The following is an 11,998-nucleotide window of genomic DNA, read 5'->3' as shown; positions in this document are numbered from 1 at the left end:
TAAATGTTCAATATATATTATAGTGCCCACTTTAAAAACAACTTCAAAAAAAACCTAAATCATATATATATATATATATATATAGGCTGATCATGTATTTTGGCTTCACATGATTAAAAAAATAACCCTATTTTTCCATATGCAAAATTTAATAATCGGATACATTTCGTTTCATCCCCACGAACTAATTCATTATCATTCACCTTTTGTTTTATTAATTATGACTCAACACAACTTGGATCTTAAAGCCTGATTCAGTACAGCTCAGTCCCATTAAACACGCACACCTTGGATCTTTAAATAGATAGCACCGCTTGAATATAATATAAAATATGGTCATTGGGATTTCTTTTTTTCTATTTTTTTCAAAAAGATTATGGTCATTGGGAGGCTACAAAAAGATTGTTGTTTCTTATTATACCAGATAAGAAGATTCCATAGAAAGCAACCTTGTTTTTTCTGGGATGCAAAGATGGTATAATCAAAAGAGGAAGCTGTATAATTTTGTTTTTTGCATAAATGAGAGCGGATAAGAACAAAAGCGCGTGAGTTGCTTTTGAAGAAAAGAGAGAGACTGTAGAAACAGAAATATTCATTGGCTAGAAATGGTTTGAGAGAAGACAGAGGCCAAAGCCTCAAAGATGTCCGTATCGCCCCGTCTCCTCGCGGTCGTGGTCACTCCTCTTGCCCTGTCCGACTCTGTTAATGTATATTCCATGATATCATTGGCGACCACATCAGCTTCCACCAAATTACTAGGAAAGAACTTTGAACGCTGAAGTTTGAAGTCATTCTGCGAATATTCAACGCTAAACTTTTCAAACCTCCGCGTTTTCCAGTAGGGGTTGACAACCAGACCGAAAATATTTATTTCTCCGAAACTCTGCGCACTTTGTTCTGGTATTGCTCCTTTTTCTTTTCTGCACATTTATTTCGCTATTAAGATATGTCAGTTTTACAACGAAATCCCATTTATTTGGTTTAATTGCTTTCCTTCTCTGTCTCTGTCTCTGTCTCTGTCTATGGCTGTTATGTTTCTGTTCTGAATAGAGTTTTAGGTGTGCCCTTTTGGTTTTTCTTAGAAGTAAAGTCTCAGATCTGTTGTGTGAACGTGATAGACGTCCGAATTCCTCCGTATGTATGATTCATCATTTTACTTGATATTCGGAAATATGGGATGGTTTGCTGTTGTTTTATTATTTGTTATTATTATTAACTATTGGAAAAAGGCCGATTTCTCTCTCTCTCTCTCTCTCTCTCTGAGAATCAATGTTTATTCTTATTTTTTTCTCTATCACATTGACTTGTCATAACTTCTTGTAATTGTAATGCAGAATTCGTGCTTGCAGTTTTCTGGGTTTGTGATTGACTCGCTAAGAATTTAAATAAAGGCCGGTCTTTATGTCCATTGTATATTGAAGCTGTGAACTTGAAGGGGTTTGAAGGAATTAATGGCTTTGTATTCAAAGACTTGTAGATAGAAGAATTGGGCAGAGTTGACTTTTTAGGATTTGTATTTTGATGTTACTATAGTAAGACTTGAAGATGATCGGAAGGAAAAATATGGGACGTGCGTATCCGGTACTCTTGGTGCTTTTGGCACCGGTACTCTTGTTAACTATGATAATACACAACAAAGCTTCCAATTCAGGAAGTTGGGTTGTGGATGGATTGGACTGGTTTGATCCTGTTATTCGGATACCTGGGAATGTGAAGAGATCAGAGGATTTGAGTTCAAAGTATCATGTTGCCGTTACGGCAACCGATACACCTTATAGCCAATGGCAGTGTCGGATTATGTTTTACTGGTATAAGAAGGTAAAAGACATGCCTGGATCTGACATGGGAAAGTTTACCCGAGTTTTGCATACTGGTAGTCCAGACAAGTTGATGGAGGAGATTCCTACTTTTGTGGTTGATCCTCTTCCAGAGGGCTTGGATCGGGTGAGAATCTTAAAAATGCTGTATCTCTGTTCTCTTTTCTTTTTTAAATTAATCAAATCATCATTATTGTAATTTAGAAGACTTTTTTTTATTAGCAGTAGAAGACTTTTTTTTACTAGCGTAATCCGGAAAGGGTTTCCAAGCACGTAGTTTTGAAATGTGTTTATTAACATAGCAGTTTTCCTCAGTTTGTTTCTAATGTTTGCATGAATTTATGACTAAAAACGTACTGTATGCTACAAATTGTCTATCACTTCATTTGTTTCATTGAAAACAGATTTTGGAGAGAAAGAAGTGTGTATAATTGTAAAGCTTGTAAGCTATATGCCTATAAGTTTAGAAACATTTGCACAGCGTGTCTTCAGCCTTTCCAAAGTTCTCATATATGGATAAGGAAAATAAGCGTTTCCAAGTATCTAAATCCCATTGTGAGCATAATGATGGTGGTATATTAGTACCTGTTCTTCAATTAATATTGCCAATAAAATTATGAAAAAGTGGCGGACTCTTAACTTTTCAGAATGAAGCAGAGGATTTCTCTTGGGCTCTATGTTATTGGAATGAGAAATAAAGGATGGTTGGATTTTGGGTTGATTTTATATTCTACTTGTCTTTTGAGTTTGAGAGTAAGGTTTATTGCAAGAATTTATGACTTTTTTGTCATATAATAACCTTATGATTTCATAGAAACTTCAGATTATATGGAAGAAGACAAAATATCTAGTTTGTTTCAGTCTCATCCATTTGAAATGGGGCTTCACGGCCCTTCCCATGATATAGTTGTTTTGATGCCTTAAAATATATTTGCATGTATTAAATTGACCCTGGCCTTTACTAATTTAGGTTTTTCTTGGCTAAGATGTTTTGGGAGTTGGAAAAAGAATTAGGTTTTTCTTGGGTTTCTTTGTGAGCATGTTACCGAGAGTTCAAATTTTAATTTAGCAAAAGTAATCGAAACCATTACTTGAAAATTTGCTAGTAGTATACAGGCAGGTTAGCGGGTCACTTGGATGATATAATGGATTATGAATTGCTGGCACTGGTGGTAATAAAGGGAGAATTTTTTTATAATTTTTTAAGCCCCTATACCAGTTTTGCTGCTTACAATGAGCTGAATGATACTAAAATACTAACATCAATGCTAGAATACAATCTGACACTAATAAACTCACTAGACCTCAAGAGGTTGGTAAATTTCTCTTTTCACTGGGAGATAGTATTGACCGAACTGGTAGTATAAAGCAAGTACATATCAGTTTCTGCACTATTGGTTTTTGACCTTCTTCTCTTTTTCTATTTTCTATCGAGGTTGAATTTTCTTGAATCATGTCCTATTTGACTATAAAGGAAGTTTTTTTATTCAAATTTAGTGTCATATCCAGGGTTATGTTGTTCTGAATAGACCTTGGGCTTTTGTGCAATGGCTGGAGAAAGCAACGATTGAAGAAGAGTGAGTTTTCAAACTTCTATTCTTCTAAATTGTTTGCTCTTTTACGGGATGAGAATCTGAAAGCTGTTGGATTTTGTGGTTAATGCAGATATATTCTAATGGCAGAGCCTGACCATATATTTTTAAAGCCTTTACCTAACTTGGCAGATGGAATCCAACCAGCAGGGTATCCTTTTTTCTACATTAAGCCAACTGAGCATGAGAAAATACTTCGGAAATTTTATCCCGAGGGGAATGGTCCTGTGACTGATATTGATCCAATTGGCAATTCTCCTGTAATTATAAAAAAGGTAAAATCTCTTTATCACTATTGTAGCTTGTGTACTGACCTGACCCTGCATTTTCATTAAGCTATTTGTAAAGATGTTTGTTTGAATTCTCAGAAGCAATTGAGAGCATGTTTTCATAAAACCTAAGAAGGTTCAAAATATTATTACAAAATTTTAGTAGAAGAAAAAGAAGAGTTAATTCTAGTAGTGTTGCTAAACGAACTAATATTTTGTCCTAATCAGCAGTGTTATACTTGCGTTGTCATCAACCAGACCTTTTTGCATTCACTGCGATTGCCTTATAATATGGTGTTCATTAATTATGTGCTTCAGTCATTGCTGGAGGAAATTGCTCCCACATGGGTGAATGTTTCGTTGAGAATGAAAGATGATCCAGAGACAGATAAGGCTTTTGGATGGGTGCTTGAAATGTGAGTGGATCTAATATTAGTTTTAATTAGTGGATGGGCATCACCACTCCCTTTGGCTGCATCCACTAATTCGGAACTTAACTTGAAAGTCATTTCAACTTTGGTGTTTTTCACGACATTGCTGATGTATCTTGTGATGTTGTTACCTTTTGTTTTTTTGTTTTTTATTTCCAACTTAAGGTATGCATATGCTGTAGCATCTGCATTGCATGGTGTGAGGCATATTCTTCATAAAGACTTTATGCTGCAGGTATGAATGATGCTTGATGATCATTTTTGTATTCTCTATTTTGTTAAGTCATTGATTGGCATTAACATACCTCGTTGTGAGCTTCCAGCCTCCATGGGATCTGGAAGTCGGAAAGAATTTCATCATCCATTATACTTATGGATGTGATTATAATTTAAAGGTGAGCAGCTCTCTCTCTCTCTCTCTGGCTTATCATATAATCATAGAATATCTGATTGTTTAATTGTAATTGTCACTACCATTCCTGTCAAACGCATGGAAACTTTTTAACCAATGACTTAAGAGTAACTTGAATCCTAGTTAGAAGTTTCAATGTCTTTTTGCCCCCTCCATTTAATGAAGTCATCAACTTGGATGGAAAAACATGTAATACGACACAAACGACCCTGATGCAAGTGTTTTTCCATCCATTTTACGTGATGGAGGGGGGAACCTGACAATAGCCTGGGTTCAAGTTGCAGTGTGAAAGTTTACAGGTGTCAATGAGAAAATGGTAATAGTTTATGGGGAAGGTGTTATTTAAACTTTATTTATTCATTGTTTATAATGAGTTCTTGTTCACTTTCATTTTTCCTTTAGTTGTTTATTCCAAGTTGGTAATCATCCAGGGAGAATTAACATATGGAAAGAAAGGGGAATGGCGTTTTGATAAGAGATCATATCTTACTAGTCCTCTACCTAGAAATCTCTCCTTACCCCCTCCAGGAGTTCCGGAAAGCGTGGTAAGTCCATTTCTAATTTTTTCTCTGTTAAGTATTGGAGAAACTAGAAATTAGAGCCAGTTATGTCAAGGATGTATTCCATTGTCAACTTCATGTTTAGATATAACTTGCCTTTTAAATTATCATTATGATGGCGTTTAAAAACCTGCAATAATGATTTTAAGAAGCACATTCCTTGAACTGAAGTTACTGATCATGTATTACACCATATCAAAATTCTGAGCTTAAGTTGCTGGATTCTTATACTCAAAGCCCATGTGTCTTAATACATTCTTCATAACTGAATTTTATTGCTTTGATGAATGTAACATCCAACTGTTCTATCAGTAGAATGATTTTTGTTCTGTTAGTTAAATCTTAAACTTCTGGTTTTATGTTTGCCTAAATTTCTGACCTATAAAAAAATGTTCACTGCTACTGCCCAAAAGTGTTTTTTTTTTTAAGTATTACTGCTTATGAAATGAGAAAGTGAAAATCTTGGAAGTTGTATTTTTTTTTTTTTATCAGTGTCATAAAAAATTAATAAGTTTCATAAACAAATAGAAATACCCCTGTTATTAGAAATTAGGAAAAAATAGAGTTTAATAACTTGAACCAATATTGTATTCGTATAGGCTCTAATTTGGAACGTGAATGTAACATGTAACTTTATTCATTTATTAACCTGATCTACTTTGGGGTGAGCATCTGACCCACAAAACCCAATTTCCTTTTGACGTTGGCAACTCAAAACTAAACATCAGTCAGTTTTCAGCATTCTGACAACTAGGTATGGTTCCACACATTAAGAAACCGACGCCTGCTGGGCCATCGTTGGTGACAGGGTTGGATGATCCAACAGCATTGACCTGATAGATGACAATCAAAAACCCAAGTTCCTGATCCCATCTTTCAAATTTTGAAACCCAACTAGCTATGATACATGCTTGTCCCTTCTAGCCTTGTCTTTCAGGGCGTTAGCTTCAATCATCAATGCAGACTAAAATGGTGATTCTGCCAAAAATGCATCAAGATTTAAAGCAGCCTTAAATGTTAGTCCTACTTATAGAAATTACCAAGCAATCCCTTGATGAAATGCAATCCATTGCAACTTGAGTGGGATGCAACTTGAGGTGCAGGGTGCATCTATGGGTAAATGACATATTATTCATGAGGGAGCTCCACTAGTTTTTGAAGTTTGTGGAGGCTGTAGACTCTTACTGAACTGATGGTTTCTCTCTATGCCATTAGGTGAAGGTCTGTGATGTTGATGAAAAAAGGATGAAAGGCAGGTTCTCTAAAAGCAAGATATTTGAGGCTAACTCTGATAATCATATGTTAAAAAGGGACGACGTTTTTTTTACATAGAAAGGGTATTTGACATGCCAAGGTGCCTCCAAAAGTAGCTTTATTTGCCTAGTTAACTGCTTTGTTAATGATCTTACAATGAAAGACCTGTTTTTAAGAGGAAAATATCGTAGTTAAACATTGTTATATGTCTAACACAGATAATTTAGATTACATTATAAGTGAGATTAGGAAATTACCACTATAAGAGAGGTCTAAATAGAACGATTCCCTAAATTCCTGTTTGGGATTTTGGATATTCCTCAATGTCTCAGCTGCTTTATAGAATCTGACAGATCCTCAATATGTACAAGATTCTCGCCCTTCTGCCTTAGATCAAGTGTAGTATATGTACTTATAAAAAAAAGATTTTTAAAGCTATATGAAATGTTTTAGATTGACCAAAAAAAAAAAGGAAAAGAAAAAAAGAATAGAGCTGGGAAGCTCATCTTTTTGAACCCTTTTTTTCCGCAACATCATCAAGTAATGAAGTTATTATGTCTTCTACTCTTTCTCAGGTTCATTTTTCTCTTTAACTTCTTACCAAACCAAAAAGTCACACGTTAAAACTAAAGGACTACTAATTTCAAATAAAAGTAAATAACTAAAGGATTATGTGGCTTTATGGAAGAAATTTTTTAATTGAATAATAATATAACAAGATAGTAGATGATGTGGCTTCATAAGAGTATAATTTCATGCTTTTAAAATTATATAGTACATGGATATAGATGTGTGAAAAAAAAAATCCTCTGCTTCCAAATGATATCAAAGAATCTGTTGGGAATCCTACAAGATCCTTTCATTCTTTTTCTCTTCCAGTTAGTCAAAACTTCATATGGGTTTGAATCCTACTAAGAGGTCCACTAGAAATCAAGAATGGTGGACAAGATGTTTTTTCTCCCTTTTGGTTCCTTTAAGATGATTGGCAAAATAAAGAAATTGTAGATATATTCAAGATGATAATTTACAAAATACCATCTCAATTCATTCAGTTTCATCATATATGGGATGTGCTATATGGTTCTGGAGGAAGAACAGTATAAAAGTGGATACATTGCTATATTACTAGGAACTGTTGTTCTCCATTGCTGGATCTCTTGGGTAATGCAGATAAAAGTTTATATATTCAAGATGATAATTACAAATACCATCTCAATTCATTCAGTTTCATCATATATGGGATGTGCTATATGGTTCTGGAGGAAGAACGGTATAAAAGTGGATACATTGCTATATTACTAGGAACTGATGTTCTCCATTGCTGGGATCTCTTGGGTAATGCACATAACAGTATTTGAGATGTTGATTAGTTGGAAACAAAGGAAGGTCTGAAGGAGATACTAGGATTGTGTTTTCTACTTTGCCTTTATGACAGTAACTGAGCTGGGAGATTTGAGCCACCTTTTGCTTTTAAATATATTCATACTAGTATATAAGAAATAATATGTACATACAGATGTAGCAAGGCAACATATGGTATTCTGAAGGACCCAAGCCTAGTATCGTGGATCTTTTGGAATCCACGTTCCACATGGTCTATTCTAGGGACTGAATTGTGAAGACCTGAGTCAAGTATCGCACTGCACTCTTAAGAGCACACAGAGGGGATCCAAGTCGCTCGTCTATTTTGGGGACTGAATTGTGAGATTCCTTAAAAGAAAATGCCTTTCTCTATCCCTAATATTGGCATTATGGTTTGCGTAATGCTACATACAGTCGTGAAATGCGCAAACGCCGTGCAGTCGCTTTGAAAAATAGTGGAGTCTACTATTAAAAAAATAATTTCTTTTCATGTGAGTCCCATATTTATTCACTTTTTTCAAAGCGACTGCACGACGCTTGCACACTCACGACTGCAAGTATCATTTCTCTTGTGGTTTTGCTAGCCAATCTCCATACAATGCTTTGATTATGGCATTAATATTTCACTAGTAATATACAAGCATCATACAATATGTTCATTTCATTGATGAATTTACAAATCTACTGCCACGTTGTATTTTAGTACTTGGTGAAATTTCACAGTTTTTTTTTTTTCTTTTTTGAAGTTGCACAGGTTTCTTTATCCTTTTATATTGTGTTTTCTTTTTCCCACCATAGATTTGAATGCAGCTTATCTGATCTCTCTCTCTCTCTCTCTCTCTCTCTCTCTCTCTGATCCTACTCTATCCATGTTTGCAGGTAAGACTCGTAAAATTGGTGAACGAGGCTACAGCAAATATTCCTGGGTGGGACACATTAACTACTGGCCAAGACCAGAAGTAAGATGATAAACCCATGGATCCTTATTTTGGTACCGATATCAGCGGTGCCATGGAGAGAATCGTCGATACAAATTATAGATAACAGAACAAAGAGTATAGGTAAAGAAAAGGAGTTGCTTGATGAATCAACCAATGGATATATTTTTTGCAAGAAAAAAAAATCTGACTTATAAAAATTACGGACAACAATTCTTTTTGTATACACATTAGATTTACCATATGAGGTTTAGTTTGAACCAGCAGCTTTGATGAGGAATATGAAAAAATGAAAGTTGTTAGTGAACTTTTCATATTTGTAAGGTGGTGACTGAATTTTTGGGTGCTCGACAGTTAAACTGTTGAGGCCCCCTTGTTACAAGGATCCTACAAGCACTCATAGCATAAGATGCTAAAAGCTCCATCTTTTATGCAGATTCTACTAGGAGTCTAGGACTATAAATTGTGCTAAAGAAAGAAACAGAGTAGTGTTTACCAAAAGGAAAAAAAAAAAAAAATGATAGAAAGAAAGAAAAAGTTACATACACATGCAAGTTTCAAACTGTTTAATGTAAATACTGAGGTGGCAAGTTCTCAAATGTCTTTGGCAAGGCGTTATTCACCTCAGATTTTAGCTGCCAAAAGGGGGCTTAAATCCTCTACCATTAGGTTATAGGATGGGATCCCTTTACCAACAAGTTGTGTGGATGACACACTCTTTACACTATAACATGGTAGGAATTGGATAAATCTTTTCAATCTCACATGTCGGCAACATGGATGATGTGTCCTCCATGATCATAAATAGAATTTCTCTAAATTAAAATGTGATTTTGGCCGAAGACCAGCACTTTGAAGTCACTGCTACCCCTTGCTCGCTTAGACTTGGCTAGCCTCGTTTGTTTTTAAAAATGAGATAAGATGAATTGAGATTAAAGTTAAAAAGTTTAATAAAATATTGTTAGAATATATTTTTTTAATATTATTTTTATTTTGAAATTTAAAAAATTGAATTGTTTATTTTATTTTATTTTGTGTGGGGATTTAAAAAAGTTGTAATGATGAAATATGAGGTTTTCAAAAAGTTCGATTATTAGCTTAAAATTTTCTCTCCAAGATTTTCAATATTTTCTCTCCGTACACTTTTCGTTTCTTTGGTTTTTGCTTTTGGAGGTAGGTTGTCAATGATAATATTTTTTGGTGGTGATTAGCATGTAGTCCAGTTTGGTGATTATTGAGTTGGTATTTTTTGTTGGTTCAATGGGAATGTGCATAGATGTATTCATTGAACATAAGTTATTTGCGTTTAGGAAGGAGAATGATAGGTGGTGGAGTATCATTGAGAGTAGTCGTTGTGTGGTGAAATATATTTTCCTTGGATCATGAAGTTTTGGGGTGGTTGGGCTTTACGGTGAAGAAATGTGCTGCATCTTTGGTTTCTCCTGAGTTTCTAAGAACACGTAGAAAAGGAAATTCCGTGTTAATGGTGCAGAGGGGATGCAACCACAATGACAGTTTCTTCTCCCTTTCGAAGTTTGGGCATAATAAGAGGAGGGGTACGATAGTGGTACCGGAAGGGAGGAAGGGTGAGGGGTGGAGGAAATTGGAGACACTATTAAGGAGCTTACTTTTTCCTCCTCTGTTTGGAGTGGGAGAAACAGAGGGGCTTGCGTTCTGTGGTCTCCTCAGGTAGGCAAGGCGAAGGGGCATAGGGGAGATGGTGGTGCTCCATCGTTGACGGGTGATGGTTCACGGTTGTACGTTGAGATAGTGCAGAAGGTACTGCCTAGAGTGAGTGCAGTGGTGCCAGACGTGTCCATCTCAAACATCGTGCGTAGAAACGAGGGAGATGGCAGTGAGTTGTTGGGGCTAAATGAGGATAAATTGCTACGGGCGTTGGTTGATATGGAGGAGAAAGTTGGGGTTCTTTTGGAAGATATAATTTGCCTTAAAGGCTTCGTTAAAGGAAAAGAAGTGATGAAGATGGGCTTGGACGAGGTTTCGAGGTTTAATGTAAGGAGGGGAAGGAATGCAGTCTTGGATCAGAGGGTGATGGGCTCAAGGGTGGGGAGGGCTCACTCTGTGCAGGCTGGGTTGGTAAAGGGCCCTAGGCCAGGCCAAGAGTTGGGCCAAAAGAAAGTTTGGCAAGAGTTGACTTTCGGTCCCGACCCAAAGAAAGCTTAGGCCATGTCTCAGGTGCATACCTATATTTCGGTCTAGACAGCGTGCCCTCCTCCTGCGACGCCGATATGTGTCTTGCCAAACTCCACATCGACACAGAAACTTCCGCCGGTCACCGTAGACCATCACGGTGAGTCTGCACAGTCACTACACACCGGCACAGAGGTTGGCGAGTTGGTAGAGGTGTCAGTAGAGGATGGGTCTTCGTGTGATGATCTCCTGTCGCCATCGCGTGGGTTGTCGACTGCACAGACCCAGTCGCGCGTAGTGGTGGGAGGCCCTGATGTGTTGCCTTTGCTGTCAAACTTGCCGGAGCACGATGTGTCGTTACAGGGGTCAGTATGTTGATGGGAACAAGTTTGGGGAGGTAAAGAAACTAGCTTTATTATGTGATGTACTAGTGGTGAACCAATTAAATTTGGTCGAACCTAGTGGTGAACCAGACTTAGTTTGTAGCTCGGAACTGGCCTTATTTGCCTCTGATAGTCTTGGTGAGGAGTGGGCTTTTCTAACTCCCATATGTACACTCCCTCCCAGCTCAAAGTATGGGAGTTGTCCGTCAAATTGGATTTTCAAGAAGGTAGAGGAGATTCAAGCTTTTATTGGGGTTTCTTTGGGAGGTTATGAAGAACAATTCAAGGCCCTTCTAGTAGCACTCGAAGCTAGCCATTTGAAATCAGCTTCAAAGCAAGATAGGGAACTCAGACAGCTAACTTGTTCCATTAACTATGATGTGAAAGAAGTGAGTGGAGGAAGGATAGATCGAAAGGGAGGGGCAATCTAGGTTTTTATGAAGCCTAAGATCTTATTATGGAATGTATAGGGGCTCAATGATCGCAATACACGCCTTCATATCAAATATTTATTGCGGATGTGGAAGGGCGATGTAGTTTGTTTTCAAGAAACAAAGTTGTAATTCATTAATAGAAGAATTGTGCGTAATTTATAAGGGTGCTCGTATGTGGGTTTGGCTTATTTGGCTTCATTGGGAGCTTCAGGTGGAGTTTTACTAATGTGGGATAAAAGAGTGGTAAAGGTGATTGAGGAGTGTATTGGAGATTTCTCGGTTGCGACTTTGTTTAAAAATGTGATTGATGGATGGGAATGGGCATTTGCAGGTTCTTATGGTCCTAACGTGGACAGGGACAGGAGAAGGTTGTGGGAGCAGTTGGCAGGCTTATA

General features: G+C 36.8%; 1 protein-coding gene across 4 annotated transcripts; it reads left to right on the top strand.

The window, feature by feature from the left end:
- The first annotated feature begins 571 nt into the window (after positions 1-571).
- On the top strand, positions 572-8,944 carry LOC108994654 (hydroxyproline O-arabinosyltransferase PLENTY-like). Of its 4 annotated transcripts, none has more exons than XM_035685553.1 (9): positions 572-900; positions 1,335-1,944; positions 3,327-3,394; positions 3,483-3,684; positions 3,910-4,094; positions 4,275-4,344; positions 4,433-4,504; positions 4,953-5,066; positions 8,577-8,944. In XM_035685553.1, exons 2-9 carry the CDS (start codon positions 1,546-1,548, stop codon positions 8,658-8,660), a joined length of 1,194 nt encoding a protein of 397 aa, XP_035541446.1. In that variant the 5' UTR covers positions 572-900; positions 1,335-1,545; the 3' UTR covers positions 8,661-8,944. The 4 variants fall into 4 exon arrangements, with proteins under 4 accessions (XP_035541446.1, XP_035541444.1, XP_035541447.1 ...); XM_035685551.1 differs by lacking the exon at positions 572-900 and adding an exon at positions 922-1,134; XM_035685554.1 differs by lacking the exon at positions 572-900 and adding an exon at positions 922-1,138 and having other exon boundaries at positions 3,997-4,094.
- The last annotated feature ends 3,054 nt before the right edge of the window (positions 8,945-11,998 follow it).

The sequence above is a fragment of the Juglans regia genome, chromosome 14 (assembly GCF_001411555.2).
Source record: "Juglans regia cultivar Chandler chromosome 14, Walnut 2.0, whole genome shotgun sequence".
Lineage (NCBI taxonomy): Eukaryota > Viridiplantae > Streptophyta > Magnoliopsida > Fagales > Juglandaceae > Juglans > Juglans regia.
This window is presented reverse-complemented; position numbering and strand designations above follow the sequence as displayed.